The 21,757-nt window shown below is 35.1% G+C and overlaps 1 protein-coding gene across 3 annotated transcripts in view; it reads left to right on the forward strand.

Moving 5' to 3' along the window:
• LOC149841137 (F-box/LRR-repeat protein 15-like) overlaps positions 1-21,757 on the forward strand; it is a 71,740-nt gene that overhangs the window by 9,070 nt on the left and 40,913 nt on the right. For all 3 annotated transcript variants that reach the window (XM_090003618.1, XM_090003619.1, XM_090003621.1), the window contains exon 11: positions 18,609-18,761. In XM_090003618.1, coding sequence (XP_089859744.1) covers positions 18,609-18,761 — 153 coding nt within the window. The remainder of the gene's footprint in view (positions 1-18,608; positions 18,762-21,757) is intronic.

Here is a 21,757-nt window from a genome sequence, read left to right on the forward strand (position 1 = left end):
TCATATCGTCATGCTACTTTCTGTTTTTCATGTAGTAGTGAATAATCACTGGATGACACTCTAGTTTAGCATTCCCTTGTCATGTCATTTTTTTTGAAAACAAGTGCAGTTTTACACAAGTGGCCTGAGCCTGGCCCATTAATTGTCATCAGATTGTGCTTGTTCTCTTGGAGTTTTAAAAGGTAAAATTAATGGAAACATTTACGGTGCTGTTTTCCATTGGGAGTATCTGATTTGAGTGGAGTGCAGTCATACGGGATGATGCTTGCTTGATCCTACATTGGACTTCTATAATAAATGAATAATCATATCTATTTTGTTATCATTATCAACAGAATGAAAAGGACAAGGAACTTATGGTTTGGTTTGTTTATAGGATACCAGAACCTTAGAACCATTTTAGGGTTCTTGAAACTTAGCTTATCATAAATTTTAGTTATTTCCTGTATACCTGTATATACACATGAGTGAACAAAACAATTGTAGCGAATATACCTTACATGCATATTCATTCAAAAAATGCATTAGTACTCAAAATGGAATCATAAATACAGAGGTATGCTTAAAAAAACATTCTTGTACTTCAAGTGATCTCATCAAACGTACATTTTTGGATGTTTCTAAATTAGCAAACCAGCATGTCTGTTGTGCACGAACGTGTGTAATGAAGCATCACCAATAAGATGAATCCACTGGTACCAAGGTCATGATCACAAGCACACGAGCTTACAAGTATGCCACTAGGGGTACAAGAGGGCACACACACTTGAAAACTTAATTTTATTAGAGTAAAATGCTTAAAGCATGCATAATACAAGAGGGGGGGGGGGAGGGGGGGAGAATCCATTAGACTAGTAGCCCTAGTTACAATAAAAAATAAAAATAACAAAATAGATACAAAAATATATTATACAAAAAATAAATTTATACATACCATATACATATACATACCATATACATATACATACATGAGTATATATATATATATATGTGTGTGTGTGTGTGTGTGTGTGTGTGTGTGTACAACTTTACACTCCCCCCTCAAACTTACGATGTAACAACTGAAAGTTTGTCAAGGAGAAAATGGAAGCATGGTGTTGAGAGAGGTTTTATGATGAAGTCTGCCAGTTGGTATTCCGATGTAACATAGGGCAACTCAATTGTCTTCCTTAAGAATTTCTCTCACGTAGTGATAGTCCATCTCAAATATGTTTTGTTCTCTCATGGAACGTATGATTGCTGGTGATGTAGATGGTACTTTTATTGTCACAACACATTTTGGATGCTTCAATCAATTCGACTCCCATGTCGGGCAGTAGTCTTCTAAGCCATACCACTTCCATAGTGGTAATTGTCATGACTTGATATTTTGCTTCAGTCGAGGACAACAAGACCTTTTGTTGCTTCTTGTATTGCCACGAGATCAATGAATCACCTACAAACACAAAAAAACTCATGGTTGAGTGCCTATTATTGGAATCACCTTCTTAGTCAGTATCAGTATATGCAATTAATTCTAATGAAGAAGACAAAAAAAAGCTTCTAAAAGTAGATTTTTTAGCGTATCTAATAATTCTCATCACTGCTCCCATATGAACTAAAGTGAGAACATGTTGAAATTGACTTGCAAAATGAACTGCATGAGCAATATTCGATCTGATAATGGTTAAATAAGAGAGAGTTCCGATCAATAAGGTGTGAGATCATCAAGAGGTTCTCTATCATCAATTCTCATCTTAGCATTAATTACTTTTGGAATGTCTACTTTCTTGTCATATGAGATTCTTAACCCGAAAATAATATCATTAGCAAATTTAGATTGGGACAAAAAATATATTCTAGGTGAGTAAGCTACTTCTATTCTTAAAAAATATCTTAAATTACCCTAATCAGTCATTTCAAAACTGTCTTTAAGAAGTTTCTTTATATTTTTCAACTCCTTACTTGTGTCCACCAATGATAATAATATCATTATGGTAAAAAAGCAAAATCATCATACATGCATTAGTTTCCTTAACAAACAAAACTGTGTCGGTAAATCTTGATTTGAAACCAATATCAATCTTAAGCTTACTTAACCCATCATACTAGGCCTTTGGAGCCTGCATTAAACCATAAAGAGCTTTGCGTAGACGAAAGACTTTACCTTTCGGGAATGTCCATACTTGGAGATCCTTTCATGTACACTTCTTCATTTAATTCACCATTTAAAAATATATTTTTTTACATCCATCTTATATATATATACCAGTTTCTAATTGAAGCTATGGCAATAAGTGTTTTAGCAATAGTCATCCGGGTAACGAGAGCAAAAGTCTTCTCATAATCTATTTCGTACTTTTGAGAATATCCCTTGTCAGCTAATCTCGCTTTATATCTCTCAAGGGTTTCATCACTTTTGGTTTCGACTTTATACACCTATCTACAACCAATAGGTTTTTTTCATATTGGATGGTCTTGTAATTTTCAAGTTTATGCCTTTTCTAAAGCTTCTAATTCTGTCCTTATGGCTTCAACCCATTCTGGATATTCTCTGGCTTGCATATAGGTAATTGGTTCAAAATATGAGTGAATGAGGGCAAGCCAAGTACAATACTTCGATGAAAAGGATTCTTAGGAAACAAATTTTTTTTGAGGCCTTAAGATATCTAGATGAATGCCTAGATTGAATGTCTTCTTTCGTAGAATATTTTTCAAGTGCACATGGAGGCTTATCATTCGTGTATCTAAAATGTCTAAAATAAGATTTTCCACGTTTGGTTGATCTTCCACATGTTGACCATCCACTTCAACATTAGGTTAATTGTTATCAACAACAATAGACTCACAATGAGTCTCACAATCACAACTTTTCTCTCGTGCTATTTCATGTCTTTTCTTGGTATACGGTGAAAACCAAAAGGGGTATAGGTGTTTTGATCCTCAAAATAGTAAATTATATGTTTTTCGAAATGAGTCATTTATTGAAAATTAAAATTAGTTTAATTTGAAAAATGCTAAGTGATCGAATCAAAGAAAATCAAGCAAGAAAGAATATTTGATCACTTAACAATTTTTGAATCAAAATAATTTTCATTTTCAATAAATGATACATTTTGAGAAACATATAATTTATTATTTTGAGGATCAAAACACCCAAACCCCTTTTGCTTTTTACCATGTAACAAGAAAACACATGCAATAGCACGATAAAAAGGTCTCTTTCTCTATTACCTTCCCCAATCAGCTTCCTTGATCGATGAACTTGTACCCAACAACCATTTCATGAGGAGTCATTACATCCACGGTCTGAAATTTGAGAAACCGATAAAAAAGTTTAAATTTAATTTTGGAGCATAACTAATTTTTAGAATAAAGTTTTTTTTTGAGTTTTCAATACATTTTTCAAAATCCTCAACACCTTTGATTTCAAGGGAAGTGCCATCAACGGTAAAAACATTAGTCTCATTTGAATTTTGTTGGCTTTCGGCCAAGATATCAGAACTAGGGGTCATGTGGAAAGAAATGCCACAACTTAAGAGCCAAGGAGACATACTGGGATCCGAGAAAGAAGAGACGATGGCTTCAAATGGCTCCGGATGATGAAGATGTCCCTTGAGAGGGGGACAAAGCGCCTCTACCACTTGTGACAAGGACATATTTTCGATTAATTTTTCTCCATTACCTCCCATGTTCTTGGCTTCTTGAGATAGCCCAACCGAGGCAACCTGCTTTTCTTTAACTTGGGACACAATATGCATGTGGCTGCTCATTGCAATGATGGCAAATGATTTTCCTTTTGAATTCATGTTCATTGTTTTGTCTTCCGAAGTGAGGTGGTTTGTAAGAAAGAGTGTTGGTTCCCGGCCTAGGCATGGTTAAGACCAAATCTCCATCATTTTTTATTGCTTGCTTTCTCAATCTATTTTTTCCATGCTAAGCTCTTCTATAGTATCTATTGTGGTAGGAATCTTTGCCCTAGGGAGAACCGATTTAGTAGCTTTAAACTCTCATCTCAATCCATTACGAATTGATAAAAGTGCTCCACACCAATTTGTTTTAGCGGAGTTCCATGTCCAAGGGGCAATGCCACTTAGGCTCGAGCAAAGTAAGCTCATCGCATAACTCGGTGAGAGCATTGTAGCACTCTCTAATAGTCCGATCCCCTTGTCTCCGTCCTTATTTTGTCTTGCAAATTGCATATATATCCAATGTCCTTCATTTAGTACATGTGCTTGGGATAATTCTAAGCACCATTGGCGTGTTCAAATTTCACCAAATTAAAACACTTTTGGATATCGACACTATTAATAAGCCAAAACATAATCTTGGAGTGTCCCATCATCCATTCTTTTCACTTTTCATGTTCCGTTATAGTTGAAATGAAGTGAATAACAGTCACACTGGAATGCCACCAAGTGTTACAAGAGATCACAAACTCATAAAGACCACTATTGGATCAAATACAATCTCACAATGGAGGCATACAATATCACAAGAACAATATAAAAATGCATATTTTTATATGAACACACCAAATGCTTCTGAAAGGCATTAGAGAACAAGAGGTAGTGATGCTCTATTTATAGACACTCACATGCAAAAGAGGGACATTGGACTGCCTCCAACATTCATATTAATGACCGTTAGGATCTATCCAACCTCCCAACCGACATACAATATAAAAAATAGAAAAATAAAAAATAAAAAAAGGACTCTAGGATTGTATTCTATTATAGGACATTAAATGACGAAAATATGCTTGATATACGTATATTGTATAGATATACATATATCAGTTAAATAGAAAAGAATATATACTGTATTTTAGCACTTCCCCTCAAACTTACGATGAGATCACTAGAAGTTTGTTAAGAAACAAAACTCTTGATAGAAGAGCTTTTGTGAAGAAGTCTGTTATCTGAAACTCGGACTAAACATATGATAAATTAATCGTCTCTTTCAAGTGTTTTTCTCGAACATAGTGGCAATCCATCTCAATATTCTTTGTTCTTTTATCAAATATATAATTGTTGGTTATATATATGACACTTTTGTTATCACAGTATGACTTTGAAGGTTCTGAAACAACTACCCCTGTACCTGAAAGCAAGGATCTCATCCATACGACCTCGGTTGTTGTTGTAACCATCACCCTATGTTCAGCTTCTGTGAAAGACAGACACTTTATGCTATTTTTTGCATCTCCAACAAATGAGAGAATCACCTATAAACACATAAAACCTGTGGTTGAGTGTTGGTTATTGAGATCTCCTCCCTTGTCAGAATCAATATAGATTTAAAGATGAAGAAGAGCATAAAAATAACCCTTTAGATATAGTTTTCTTGATGTATCGAACTATTCTTAACACAACACTCATGTGAACTGATATAGGCGCATATTGAAACATACTAGCATATGTACTGCATGCACAATATATGGTCTAGTAACATTCGATAAGTTGCCTATAAGGAGTTGGATCATCTAATAAGACTCCGTCTTCAACTCACATTTTAGCATTTATTAAGTCATGAGTGTCGATATATTTTGTCTTTGATTCTTGAACGTGCAACAAGAAACTTTATTTGAGACAATATATCTTCTTGGTGAATATGTTACTTCAATGCCTATAAAATATCTCAAAAAACTAAGGTCAGTCATATCAAAAGATTTTTTAAGCATAATTTAATTTCTTTAATTTTCTTCTGAACATTTCTTGTGATGATCATGTCATCAACATACAAGAACAATATGATGAATGAAGTACTTGTAGATCTTATAAAAAGAGTAGTGTCAGTATAAAATGATTTAAATCCAAATTTTATTATAGTTTTACTAAACCGATCATACCATGCTTTTGGAGCTTGTTTAAACCTATATAAAGCCTTTCAAAAATGAAGATTCATACCATTTTCAATAGTCAAACCAAGCGAAGGATCAACAAGAGTCCTAATTGTGGTCATATGAGCCACTGGAAAAGGGTTTTCTCATAATCTATATCGTATTATGTGGAATACCCTTTTGCAACTAATCTTGCTTTGTATCTTTCTAGGGATCCGTTACCCTTATTTTCTTCTTTCCCTTGAGTAGATGTTGAACTTTCCAAGTATGGGCCTTATGTAATGCATCTCATTCTATTTTCATAGCGTCGATCCATTTTATATCTTTAGCTTTTCTATAGTTGGATGGTTTATAATATGAGTGAATTGCTACAAGACATGCTCTGTAGTTTGGAGAAAATGATTATATGAAACAAACCAACTTGGAATTCTAGTTATTTGCTCAGATCTTCTAACACTTGGATCTTTATTTTGTAGTTGACTATATTTTTCAAAAGTACATGGATGCTCTCGATTGTCACTTCTAGAGTATTGTATAAGTCTGAGTCGGTTCTCTTTCTTCTCTTGCTTCATTATTTGCTCAACATTATCATTAACTATATTGTCATTATTGCCATAATTGAACTTAGGCAATAAGTCAACAAAAAAAGCAAAATCTTCCTTAGGTTTTTCAAAATCAAATCCTTTTTTCCTTTTAAAGAAAAGTAACGTTCTTAGATACATAAGGCTTATTATTTTTTGAATAATAACATTGATAGCCTTTTTGATTATCAATATATCCAATAAAAGCACATTCAATAGCTTTAGGAAAGAATTTGTTGTATTTTTCAAGAAGCATAAAACATTTACATCAAGAAATTCTTTATCTTTTCAAATCGGGAGTAGTCTTAACAAATATTTCAATTGGAGATTTGTTTTCTAAAATTTGAGAAGACATTCTATTTATCAAATAGATTGCGATGAGAGCGGCTTCAGCCCAAAACCACTTTGGAACTTCCTTTGAAATAAGTAATGGTCTAGTAGTTTCTATAATGTGGCGATGGTTTCTTTCGCCCATTCTATTTTGTTGAGGGGTCCTAGGACATGATTTTGGTGTAAAATACCTTAGGTTTTTAGGTAGGATTGAAATTGTTTTGAAAGAAACTCTCTACTAGAGCCGAAGCGAAAGGTTTTAATATTCATGAAAATTTTTAAAACATAAAAGAACTTTGGATTTGAGTTGGAAATAAATCCAAGTATGTCTACTAAAATGATCTATGAATGTAACATAATACGAGTAACCACTTTTTGACATAACGGGAGCGGGACCCCATACATTTGAATGCACCAATTAAAAAATTTCATTAGTCAAAGAAGTTCTAGATCCAAAAGGTAACATTTGCATTTTTCCAAGTATACAATCTTTACGTACATATTCTTTTTTTTTTATAATTTTTTCCAAAAATGGAAAGAGAGAAAGTTTGGATGTACTTTGATGTCCTAATTGTTTATGCTAAAGATCTAAATCAATTTCTTGGGCATGATTATAAAAAGCATTTTTGGGTAGACATAAAGAGTCCATATAGTAAAGGTCTTTTCTTCTATTGTAACAACCCCAACGCATACCCGTTAAAAAAAGTGATTTTTTTTAACATTTTGCTGAAACATTCTCAGAGATCCGAGGCCTTTACGGTCGTAACCAATCCACAACCCCAAGAGATCTTACATTACCATCAACGAAAACAAACCAACTTCATTAATTAAATTATAGAGTCTGAGAACAATATATAAATTAATGTAAATAAACCAAAAAATAGAGACCCTCTGTCCCTAAGTAAAATTATTAAGCAGTCGCGTAACACTCGTAGCAACAGATCTCTTCAATGGGTCTCAGAGGCTGTAAAAAAGATAAAAGTAAGGGTGTCAAAATCATAGATCCAGTGTACGAGTCTTTCTAATGAATCAAATAAATAAAAATAAAATAAATAAGATTCATGCAACATTTTTGAGGAATACAATTAAAAAAATTTATTATTCAAATAACCATTTATGCAATAAGAAACAATTATGAAACAATAGAGAATAACTATTAAGCAATACGAAACATTTATCATGCATTAGAGAATTATTGTAATGCATTAGGGATCAATTATCATAGAACCATTAATATAAAACAAGGGAACAGATAAATATGCATGATCTAATACATAACAAGAATATGCATGATATCAATGCATATGCATGAGTAACTTATTATCTTTTATCACAGTTTTCTTTTATATGCATGTCTTTATTAAATGTACACAAATTTAGTTCATCTTTTTTATTACCATAACCAACGGATACTAAAAAACGGGTATAACAATTTTTGAGGTCAAGATAGGTTCTTAGTTGTAGCTTAGCACACATTTGTATTTTATTACTGGGTTTCACACTTAACCCTCGACTGATATCAGAAATCCACACCATCCATCAGAATATTATAAATCAACATTTAATGCTGAAACAACAAGAAAATCAACATCTAATGCCACTTTTTGGGTATACCAATAACAACACCTGTGTCTACACACCACCCACAGGCAAAGTGACAGAATCTCCCTAATACCGTGGTCGGGAGGTAAACTACTTAGTTGGGTTCAGGGGCACAAAACACACAAGGAGTTTTAGTATCCTCAGTTTTCTAAAACTGCAGTCCAGAATTTCTAAACTAAAGAAGGGATATCCATAAAACCATTAATTAAACTGTTTTCTCTTTTTATCTCTTTTATTAAAAGAAATTATTTATTTCACAATTTTCGTTTTGCAAAATCAATTTGCAAAACAATAATGTTCGTTTCGCAAATCAGCATGCGAAATTCATCACGGGACCCATTATAACATGAAATAGGGTACATTAAGTTGATTTTTGTGATTCATAAGAAAAACTAAACATAGAGCAATACCTGCTTAAGGCCCACACGGCCTGTAGGGATCCACTTTTGACCACTGATGCATCTAATGCAAAAACCATAATGAGCATGCCACTTATGCATTCATTTAACATACTTTCAAATACACATTCATACATATTAAACAAGAATGTACATGAATAACAAATTTCACATGCATGCGTTCACATGATTATATGTAATACATGTTTCTTTTCATGAATCATCTCATGCTCAACATGCGAACATTCATGCGAATATGCATATATAGAACAATATCACTTTCAGGATTTGCAGATGCCTCTTACATGTATATATGAGTAACATTGCATTAGAAATATTGACCATGCATTGTCAATCAATCATAAGCATGCAAAAACTAGACTTTTGATACATAGCCTAATCATTCCTTATGAGGATATCTGAAAATAAGTACACACAAAATTTTCATCAAACTCAAACAAAGCATTTAATATGCATGATCGGAATATTTATCATGTACAAATCTGACCATCAGCTGCACAAATTCTGAACATTTGATCATGCATGAACCTAGGCATTGATCATGTAAAATCTACACCACGACATATATAAAGAAATCCAATGCATGTATATAGAACTCTGAATGTCTTACATGCATAAATCAAGAAATAACATGTGCATAATTTCATGTTATGATAAGCGAAAATCTGAATATTTAAACCAGTAAAAACCCCCTTATTATTTTTTTTAAGCATGCTCAGCCGAACCGAGTTCCGCTGGGCCTGGGCCTATGAGATTGCACACACATGCCCAGACGAACACAGGTCGGCTGGGCCTGGCAGGGCTTAAGCTTGCCCAGCCGAACCTGAACCGGCTGGGCTGCTTGCTAACCTAAATACAGAAATATAATTTTTTTTTTGATCCTTATAAATAAGGGAAGCAGATCAGGTCATGCTGAAAATGAGCGTTTTTGCTCATGCGGACATCGTGGCTGTCTGTTTGCATTTTGGATGAATGCCACGTGGTTTTGTGGACTTTTGAGCTTTTTAAAATGCAAATCGGATGGCCACGATGTCAGCATGAGCAAAAACGCTCATTTTCAGCATGACCTGATCTGCTTCCATAAATAGGAGGCTTCAAACCTGTGCATCAAAAGGTAATGTACATACTTCAAATATCCCAACACAAGTAACCCAAACTTATTGGGGATCCTTTGAAGTTTGAACACCAGTCCTTAAGAACCCAAATTAATAACTCTACTGTATTGTAAGTACTGATGACACAGACCAGAATCAACTTTCACGGTTACACGGTCACTTCTATATGGTGAACAGTTGGCCAAAGGTCAAGGGAACCAAAAGATAGCATTAGCAAACAATAGGATTGTCTTGTACAACACACTTAGATTATGGTTTTCTTAACATCTTACAAAGAAGCATTACCATGTCCAATTTAACAAGTATAAGTTAGACAGCTCCTTCTAATATGCAGCTTCCTATAACAATTTACAGGTCTTGCAAAAAGGACTACATCAGATGCACACACACACACACACACACATTTGTTCTTCATGTGTATATATATTGTAAAACATGAATACATGCAAAAATAAACGTAGGAATCAAAATACACATATTCTAGACATGCCTATATCGATTTCCATGGATTAAAAGATGAAAAAATAAAATAAAATCCATGGTTCCCTTAAAAAATATTGCCTAAACCATATTTAGGCTCTTTTTCTCATCCGGATCAAAAGAGAACACCCGTACCTTTTCTTGAAGTTTGAAAAGACCGGAAAAAGATTTTGGAAGATCGGAAAAATAGATGAAAGCCTCCTCCTTTTCTTTCTCTTTCTTTCCTTTTCCTTCTTCTTTCTCACTTTTCTCACTTTTCTCTCTTTTCCTCTCTCTTTCTCTTTCTTTCCTTTCTTTTGGTTTAAATAGAAAGAATGCCCCTTTATTTTTCTAGCACCTTCTATTTTGTGTTGGAGATTGGACTTTTCATATGGGAGTCCATCTCCAACATGCATTCCTATTCCCATAAAATTTCAATCTTTGACTTTTTTCAAACCTTTCTTTTTTTCTCATTTTTTTGTTACTCCTTTTTATTTATTCTTGTCTTTTGGCAAGTGTGGACTCCTCTAGAGTCCCACCATTAGCAACTTTTAAAATTCGGAATTAATTATAATTTAATAATAAATTAATAAATTATTAATTCTGTATTACTAATTAAATATCAAGAAGCTTTCAAAGAGTACATTATCCCTCTGGGAGTCTTTTTAACTTTGTCATATTTTAATTGGATTTAGATTTTGGATTCAAATCCAAGATCCAAATTCATATCCAAAATTTATTTGGAACTTAAGTTGGATCAATTCCTTATTAATATGGGTCTTGGACTAAGTCCAGATTCATATTAATTTATTTGATTCGATCTGATCCAAATCCGGCCCCGGCCCCGACCCGTCGAAGCCGTCTTTTTTGAGAAAAAATGTAATTTTCGGGCCAACCTTTGCTCAAATTCGAAAAAAGTAAAATACCATTATACTCAGAATTTCGAGATGCATTTAACAATATATAACTCGAATTTTGCCTTCAAAATTCGCTCGAATTTAACCTGAATTTCACTTGAATTTAAATGTCAAAAATAAAACTTTTTATCACCTTTTAATTGTTTCATTTAGGTCTTGTTGATGAGACCTGGGCCAAGCCTAGACTCAAATATCACACCCTAACATCGAGGGTTATACCTATATTTCTACAACACTTGGCCAAATTTTCAACGGTCTATGAATTTAACTAAGTATGAAAATACACGATATTATATCTATGGCCTTGCTCAATCAGCTTCCCTGACTAGAGATCCTACACCTAACAAGCCTTAGATGAGAAGAAGGCGTTGCACCCATAATAAAAAAATGAGAAACCGAAAGAAGATTTAAATCAAGTTTTGGAATAAGTCTAACATTTGAAATAAAGAACTTATTTGAATCACTTGTAGTTTTGTAAAAATTTCCTATACTTTTAACTTTTAAAGGAGTACCATCGACGATTGACACACATGAAAAATATGAATTAGTGCAATAAGACAGTAATGACTTATTATGTGTCATATGAAAAGAGACTCTCGAATCTAAAATCTAAGAGGACTTACTTGGAAGAGAATAGCAAGAGACTGCGACACCAGATTTAGAGGGAGTGACTTTTAGGATTTATGAAACGGCCTCCACAATTTTGGGCAATCGTCAAATCATTGAAGTGGCCATCTTTTCTTGTTTCTTCATATATTGAAGACTTCACTTACCATGACCACTTTTTTGAGTATGGGACAATCCGGCCTTATATGCCCTGTTCTTTGCAATAGTGGCAAGTAATTTTACCACTCTTTTATCCTCTCCCATTTGTATACACCCTTATTATACCCGTCTCCATTGATTTTTTTCTCAAAATGAGGGGGTTTATAAGTCTTTACAAAGTTTTTGGGTCTTGATACATCAAGGACCTCATCACTAGACTCATGCATTCTAAGTCTAGTTTCTTCTTGGCATATTTGAGCAAGAACATCGCTAATGGAAGGAGTCGGGGTCTTACGAAGTAAAGAGGACTTAACTTGCTCAAATTTTGGCCGAAGACCATCTAGGAAAGAGAATAGATTTTCTCTTTTAACTTGTTGTTTTCTCATCTCAATAACCAAACCTTCTCATTTTGGTTCCAACATAGCCATCTCATCTCAAATCGGAGATAAGAGACTCTAAAAATCTTTTACACTTTTATCCCTTTGTTTGGTAGTACTTATCTTATCTTGGAGATAATATAGCCTCGCTATATCCTTTTAAATGAATGCGCTTTTAAGAAAAATCCATGCATCACATGCCTTTTTGAAGTTGATGATGTTGGTGACAATCTTGAATTCCATGGTATTCATAAACCATGAGAGTATTTGAGCGTTATTGGCCTCCTAATCTTCTATTTTGTCTTAATATTTTTGCAAAACCTTCTCATTTTCTTCCTCGGATATAACTTTAATTTGATCTCCTTCTCTTCTCGTTTGCTTTAGTTGGGGTTTATTAGTGGTTTCACTAACAAAACCCCAAAGCTTTTTCCCCTTGATATGGTTTTCCATTATTGTGATCCAAGTCAAGTAGTTGCTTTTGTTGAGCTGGCAGGAGATGACAAAAGCGAATTCTCTTTCACCCATTTTGAAAAAATAAGCTTGAGGTTGAAGAACCAAGTTTGAAGACCACCACCACAAAGAGAGCACACCCAAGATAATTTTCACCACTACAAGAACCTACCATGAAATGAAGTGAATAACAATTAAATGCCACTAAGGGCTACAAGAGATCACAAACTCACAAAGACCACTATTGAGTCAAATAAATCTCACAAAGGAGGCACACAATCTATCAAGAACAATATAAACATAAATATTTTTATATTAACACACCAAATGCTTGTGAAAAGCATTAGATAAGAGGTAGTGAGGCTCTATTTATAGAGCCTCACATGCAATAGAGGGAGGCAGTCCAACGGTCGTTGGACCGCCTCTAACGGTCATATTTATGAACATTGGGTATATTCTATTATAGGACATTAAATGACCATAATACCCCTAATATATGTATATTATATAGATATACATATATCAGATAAATGCAAAGGAATATACTATGTATTTTAACAATAGCTTTGGCGTTCTCTTCTCCTTGAAGTTCTCCTTGCTAACTTTGGTGAAAACTATTTTAGATTCCACTTGTAACCATCCACCAATCCTTATAAATCCTTTCCCACATGTGGTGTTTCATAATAAACGACCACATAACATAGTTTATATAATTGAATTTCACAGGCACAATAGTGACACTCTCCTTGTCATCCATGGATGAAGACATAGGGCACGTTTGAAAGCAAAAAAGATTTCTTATATTTTTTTTTTCACTTGTTTCACTTGTTTGTGTAGCATGAGACAAAAAAAATGGAAAATGTTAGAATAATGAGAGAGGAGGGGTGGTGGTGGTGGAGCAACACCATGCCGAAGCTGGAAGTTGTCGTCTCCTACTCCAACCTCTGTCCCTTCCAACCCATTTTGTTGTCCACGTGGACCTTACCTCCCAGCTCCACGAGTTCACGTTCGTCGGTTTCTTCGGATCCACCCAAGGTAACATAGAGACCCACACCATCTAGCGGTGGAGCGACAGGTAGGGCAGGGCCGATTTCCTCTCGGAGCTATCAATCATTGGTGCGTTGCACCACCCGAACTTGGTCTAGTTGTAGGGGTGGTGCCACCATAAGGGGGAGATCCTCATAGTCTACGAGTTCATGCCCAACGATAGCCTCTACAAGGCTATGTTCCTGTTGGCTCCGGTGCTTTGATGTCGCCATCGCTCTGGATACTCGCCGGCATCGCCTCCGTGCTCCCCTACCTCCACCACGAATGCGAGAAGCAGGTGATCCACAGGGACGTGAAGGCCAACAACATAATGCTGGACGACCGGTTCAACACCAAGCTCAATGACTTCGGCCTTGAAAAGTCGCTCGACGCCACGTCGGGACGATGGGGTATCTGGCACCATAGTACATCTTCTCTGGCCATGTGACCGCTGCCGCCGCCAACGTCTCGTGGTTGTTTGATCCTCTTCCAGCGATGAGGATCTCAGTGGGGAGGTCCAAAGTGAGTGTTAGTGTATGTTAAATCAAAATTTTCTCTTGTTAGGAAACATTCCTCCACCTCTCTCTCTCTCTCTCTCTCTCTGCATCTCCCCTTTACAGACATGTTTGGAAGGGAGAAAGATGTATGAACAATGAAGGTAGGATGAAAAAATGTATGTTTTTTTTTACTGTTCCAAACAAGAGTTTTTTTTTTTTAAAGTACAATGCTTGAGATAGAGAGAGATAGAGAGATCACAAACACTTGATGAAGAGATCATGAAGACACGAACCACGATCCCTTCACTTGAGATGCCTTTAATCTTCAACTTCTAGGATCAAGAGCAGATGACTTTGATACCATGTAATGAAGCGTCACCTATGTCACATGGGTGCGGGTATGGGTACGAGTGCGACATGGGTGCAGAGCAATTTCAAAAAATTTGGACACGGGGATACGGCTATATATATATAACAATAATAAGATTGTAAATTTTAAATCAATAAGTTGATCGGTCAAAGTTGACAATATATATATATATATAACAATCATAAATGAACAAAAATAGACTCGGTCAAAGTTGACCGAGTCCAAAATGTGGACGGACTTGGCCCTGGTGCGTTGATCGAGTTTGACACTTAGTTGACCATGTCTGCCCCATGTCCGTGTTCGCACCCGTGTCGGGGCGTATCGATGCGGGTGTGTCGACCTTTTAGCCGAGTCCGTGTGGCTTAGAGCGTCACCAATAAGATGAATCCACCAGCACCAAGGTCACGATCACAAGCACAAGAGTGTACAAGTAGGCCACTAAGGGCACATACACAACATCCACTAATGACACAAGAGTAGTAAAAAAGATGGAGTAGTACAAGGGATATCTTATGGAGAAAAGCTTTTCATCAGCGGTGACCTTAATGGACATGTAGGCATTAGTAGGGATGAATTTGAGAGTATCCATGGAGGCTATGGTATAGGAGAAAGAAACGAAAGTGGAGAAAGGATTTTAGATTTTGGTTTGTCCTATGATATGATCTTAGCAAACACTTGGTTTAGGAAGAGGGAGTCTCACCTAGTAACATTTAAAAGTGGGGTTAATACGAGTCAGATAGATTTTTTTCTACTTAGAAAGAGAGATAGGGGTTGTTGCATCGATTGTAAGGTTATACCGGGAGAAAGTGTAGCTACACAACATAAAGTCTTAATTTTAGATCTTAGAATTAGACAATGCCGCAAAAGGGATAGACATAGGATAGATCCTAGAATTAAGTGGTGGGCACTGAAAGGAGCTAAATAAGGAATGTTTGTAGAGCAAGTAGTTAAGGAAGCTAATTGGTGTCTCGAGGAGGATTCAGAATCAATGTGGAATAAGATAGCGGGTGGCATGAGAAAGATGGCTAAGAAGGTATTGGGTGAGTCTAAAGGCGGTGCACCGCTAGGTAAGGATACATCATGGTAGAACGAGGATGTCAAATTAGCTATTAAGGTTAAAAGAGAGTGTTATGGAAATCTAAGTAAGAGTCGTGATAATGAGAATTTGGAGAAGTATATGATAGCAAAGAAGGAAGCTAAAAAAGTTGTTTGAAACGCGAGGGATAAGGTATATAAGGAGGTTTATGACAAGTTGGATACCAAAGAGGGCGAGAAGGATATTTATAGGCTTGCAAAGATGAGAGATAAGAAATCGAGGGATCTGGGTATGGTTAGATGTATCAAAGATGAAACACAAAGGGTTTTAGTCAAAGATGAGGAGATTAAAGAGAGATGGAAAGATTATTTTGATAAGCTATTTAATGGAAGTCATGCTCAGGATCTTGGAGACTTGTCCATTCATTTTCATGAGATGAATCGTGACTTCATGCGCAATATTCAAAAGAAAGAAATTGCAGAGGCTTTGAAGAAAATGAAATCAAGAAGGGCAGTTGGCCCATATGGTATACCTATCGAGGCTTGAAAATGCTTGGGAGAGAAAGGTTTAGAATGGTTGACAAATCTTTTTAATAAGATTTGACGGACAAATAAGATGCCTAATGAGTGGAGGAAGAGTACTTTGGTGCCTCTATATAAGAATAAGGGTGATATACAAGATTGCACAAACTATCATGGTATAAAACTCATGAGTCATGCTATGAAACTTTGGGAGAGGGTGATTGAGTCTAGGTTGAGGAAGGTTGTCATGATATCAGAGAATCAATTTGGTTTTATGCCTGGAAGATCAACTATGGAAGCTATACATCTTCTTAGACAACTTCTTGAGAGAAATAGAGAGAGGAACAAAGATTTGCATATGGTTTTCATTGATTTGGAGAAGGCATACAATAGAGTACCTAGGGACGTTCTTTGGTGGACAATGATGAAGAAAAGTGTTTCTCTCTAGTACATTAGTATAATTAAGGATATGTATAAAGGAGTAGTAACCAATGTCCGCACTTGTGGAGGGGTGACAACCAATTTTCCTATAACGGTTGGGTTACATCAAGGATCTGCTTTAAGCTCTTTTCTATTTGCTATAGTGATGGATGAGCTTACGAGATCAATTCAAGAAAATGTGCCGTAGTGTATGTTGTTTGCTGATGATATTGTTTTGATTGATGAGTCTAGAGCTGGGGTTAATGCTAAGTTAGAATTATGGAGACAAACATTGGAAGCAAGAGGTTTTAAGTTGAGTAAGACTAAGACAAAATATATGGAATGTCGGTTTAGTAAGCAACGAAGTAGTGATGGGAGTGTAGTGAAGCTTGGTAAGCAAGAAATACCGGTGGATGATTGTTTCAAATATTTGGGATCTATCATTCAAAAGTATGGAGAAATTGATGGAGATGTAAATCATAGGATAAAGGTTGGGTGGATGAAATGGAAAAGTGCAACTGGAGTGTTGTGCGATCGTATAATGCCATTGCGGTTGAAGGGAAAGTTTTATAGGACGACTATTAGGCCCGCTTTACTATATGGTACGAAATGTTGGGCTGCCAAGAGACATCATATTCAAAAAATGAGTGTAGCTGAGATGCGTATGCTTAGATGGATGTATGGAAATACAATAAAAGATAGGATTCGGAACGAGGAGATACGTAAGAAGGTAGGCGTTGCACCCATTGAAAATAAGATGAGAGAGAATCGTTTACGGTGGTTTGGACATATTCGGCGAAGGCCTAATGATGCTCGAGTTAGAAGGATGGAGAAATGGGAAAATATATTAGTTAAAAGAGGTCGGGGTAGGCCTAGGAAGACTTGGAGGGAAATGATAGGAAATGATATGAATGCTTTGAACCTCACCGAGGACATGGCATTGGATAGAAATGATTGGAGGAGAAGGATTCATGTGGAAGACCCAAAATGATTTTCTTTGTTGGTTCATATTGCCGACCCCAATTGTTTTGGGATGAAGGCGTAGTTGTTGTTGTTGTTGTAGTGTAAAATGCTCAAAGCAAGCATAATACAAGAGAGGTGAGAATACCCTATACATACACAAGTAACAGCCCAAATTAGCCATTAGGCTAAATCAAATGGCTAGTAGCCCTACTAGTTACAATAAAAAACAAAAAACAAAAAACAACAAAATAGATACAAAAAATATTATACAAAAATTAAATGTATACAGATGAATATACATATACATATATACATACCTTATGTATACATGCATGAGTATGTATACATATAAATGAATAGATAAACAAATAAATAAATAAATAAATATATCTGTGTGTGTATATAATATGTACAACTTTACAGTGTGTGCATGAGTTGGGATGATCCTAGTGTGCATGTGTGCTTGTACCTGTCTTTGTTCACGAGCGGGCAAGTTACACTGGACATTCTCTCTCTGATTATTTGCTGGTATTTGTACCCTGTAGTAATTGTTTTGGACTCTACCTGCGCTTAGCTGAGTTTTGAGGGAGTTCATGCTAAATAATTTGCAATTATTTTACCAGAAATAATCTTGTAAATTATTAGCAATTGGATTTCCTTTGCGAAAATATGTATTTTCTGATATATCTATTGTAATTTATGAAGTGCGGCTTAATACATGTTTGCTTGTTTGTGACAGTGAAGCATGTTTCTGCAATTTCCTTTTATATATTAATTTCATTAATTTTTCAGTTAACTGTCACTTTTTTTTTCTTTGCGTTATATTTCTTTGAGTTTCTGTTAGCTGATGCAGTGCTGCTACCAGTGCATAGGGACCCAGTGTAATCATATTTAGTCCTCTGGAAAGCCTTTTAAATGTATTTCATTTTTTTCATACAGAGCTTGACAAAGGTGGGACTCAGGAGTGCTTCATTACTGAGTCTTTCACTAGTTGGCTGTCGTGGCATGCAAAGCCTCGAACTTGGTTGCCCCAACCTTCAGCAAGTTTTTCTCGATGGTTGTGATCATCTCGAAGATGCATCATTCTGCCCAGTAAGTGAACCTGTTGATGTAGTCATTTATAGTTAATTATTTTCATGTTTCAATAGGGCTAAAGTGGCTGCTTTATTTACATTTGACATATTGTGATCATAATGAATGAATTGGGAAGTTTCTAATATTTAAGCTTAATTTGTGTGATTTACTCATATATTTGACCTTAAATTTTGTTAGAATGCCTTATGATGATAATTATTGCTATACTTATCTACTACATCTCAACTGTCAGCAGATATTGAGAGTTTTGAACGGAGCGACCAGCAAGTAGGCCCTTGAGTACTTATCTTGTATGGATTGCCGTACATGAATTCTCCGCTAACCCAAGTGTATCATGGTACAAAAGAGTTGTATCAAAAGAATTTTGGGAGGCATAACAATATATTTCTTGTTGTGGCTATAACACCACAATGTTGCTCCGAAACTGACTCTCAATGTTGCTTAGAAAATCCCAAGTTGAACTTCATAGCTATCGTTTCTCATGTGCTTGACCTTTAAAATTAAAACATATGTTCTATTGTTTAGTGACCAATATATGCTATATTTAGCATTGGGTATTATGTTTTTAGTGTATATCATATATATATATATATGTATGTATATATATTGCGATAATATTGTTGTAAATTCATAAAACGGTATTAAAGGCAAAAAATCGCAAAATTTTAAAAATATCAGAAATTTGTATATGTCATGATATTATTGCGATAATATCACAATATTTTCAGTTTCTTTTTTACTTTTCTATATCTTAAATGTGATTTTCTTCTTTCTTTTATATTTTGTACTTATTTCTTTTATGTGTATTTTATTATTTGAACATGTTATTTTTTTACTTCTTTATGCTATTTTTATCAAGGTTGTATGTATCGTATTGTAACCTGTATTGGTCGGGGCCAAAATAAGATAAGTATCGTACAAAATCATAAATTTTTAAAAAAATAAAAATCTAAAAAAATCATAAAAAATAGCAAAAATTAAAAAAAATCATAACACACAAAGCAATGATGAAATGCACAGAATGCAACCATAAAATCACATGTGAAACATTTATGTCTATGAGTTACATAACACATCATCAGTTCTCAAATATCACAAGAACAATCCAAAATAGCAATATCTTCAATTAAGAACATGCGACAAGATTTATCAAAAAGCAAAAAAACCAAGTTTATGAATACTTAATAGTTGCAAATTACAATACATAGCCAAGTTTTTAAGAAGTATACCAGCAATCATCATCATTATCTTCTTCTTGTTTCTTCATCTTGTTCTTCTCCTCCTTCGACATTCAAATCATCTCCAATATACGTGGGGTCTTCGTCATCTAGGTCCCGAGCTCTCTCCATGTTTATCCATTGAATGCCCTCTTCATTCAGGAGGTCTGCTTCTTCTTGAACCCATTCATCTAATACATTGTAGTTCTCTAGACTGATGGGATCAAGCTGTTCTTTGTGCCTCCTTTATGACAACTTTTATATTTGCCTAAAAGATATCATGAAAATTTAAATTAATTGAGTTTTGTATGCAAATAAAAGTGGTTATTCCTCTAAGAGGGATTCTATAAGAGCTTGTTGACATGTCAAAATTTGGAATTATGTCACTTTCTAGTTCTAGTTTCGGAGCTAGTGCCAGTGCCCGTTCCACGAATAGATTCTATCCATTAGATTCTTTTAAATAACACATGAATATGACAAGTAAACTTTATAAATTTAAAAGTACCTTTGCCTTGGTCGTAGGTTGTAGCGAACGTACATGAGGTCATTGAGCCTTTTGTGCTCTCATATGTTTTTTTTCGCTTTTTATGAATCTGCTAAAAGATGCTCCAATTTCTTTTGCATCCACTTGCATTGCATGTTTGACTTAGGATGTGAATAACAAAAGTTCTTTTGTTTGGAACATCATTTCCAAACCTTGTCCACCATATGTCTGAAAAAATAAGAGAATGATAAATCAACAAGACAATAACTAATGCAAATCTTACAATCATACAAAACATCATAACTAAATAACAATATGAAATTAAAATTGAAATAAATAAATAATTTACTTGAGCACATCGTGGTACAGTTTCACACTACTGCAGATCTTTCTATATCATACAATGCATTGTCATAAATTTTCATTTCCTTTTCAATCTGATCTTGAATGTTATAATAAGTCTTCAAACTTTCAATACAATCTAAGAGACCCTCGTTGACTTTCTTGTCCATTTTAAATGTAGGAGAGTATCTAAATGCAAGATTTAAATAAATACGTTACAACATGAAAAAGTTGATAAAGCTGCCCATTCCACTTATGGTCAATGATGCTCTATATAGGCAAATGCATTTTTTCTTTCCATTTAAATTATCTCTAATGACCTCTTTTTGCCTTATTCATGGTCTCATAAGGATAACCCATAACTGGTTTGTCTTCGCTGTTAACTAATCGAAGCACCTTCACCAAAGATTGACTTATTTTCAACAACACATGAATCCCAAAATCCACTTCTAAATTCAATATCTACAATTTTTCTTGGCTTTCTTTTTTGAGAATGAGGATATGCATTATACTCATCCAAAGAAAACATCATTTTAACTGCATTTCTATTCTTTGACATGACATGAAATTGAAATGAATTTGCCTCATTAAAAAGAATGCATGTATCATAAAACCATTTCTCAGCCACGACATTCACCTGCTCTACTAAATGCTGAGGAGTCATAGCAGTATGAATGTCAGGCTGCACCCTAGGGGCAGTCTTAGGAGAGAAAAAACTCCTAATAGAGAGCCTTTAGCTCTACTTCCTCTGGAAGAATTCCTTTGTCCTCTTTCTCCTTTTCTTTTTGTGCCCACGACACTACTACTAGCACCAAACACAGTTTCTCTTCGCTGCAGAATTTCCTACTTCTGATGCTATGCTAGGGGTTGTAGGATAAGTAGGGAGCTCATCTTCGTCCTCCAAGGGCTGCGCATACCCCATTTCTGCCTCATCTCTTTTTTTTTTGTTT

The sequence above is a fragment of the Nuphar pumila genome, chromosome 4 (genome assembly GCF_984573655.1).
Source record: "Nuphar pumila chromosome 4, dmNupPumi1.hap1.1, whole genome shotgun sequence".
Classification (NCBI taxonomy): Eukaryota; Viridiplantae; Streptophyta; class Magnoliopsida; order Nymphaeales; family Nymphaeaceae; genus Nuphar; species Nuphar pumila.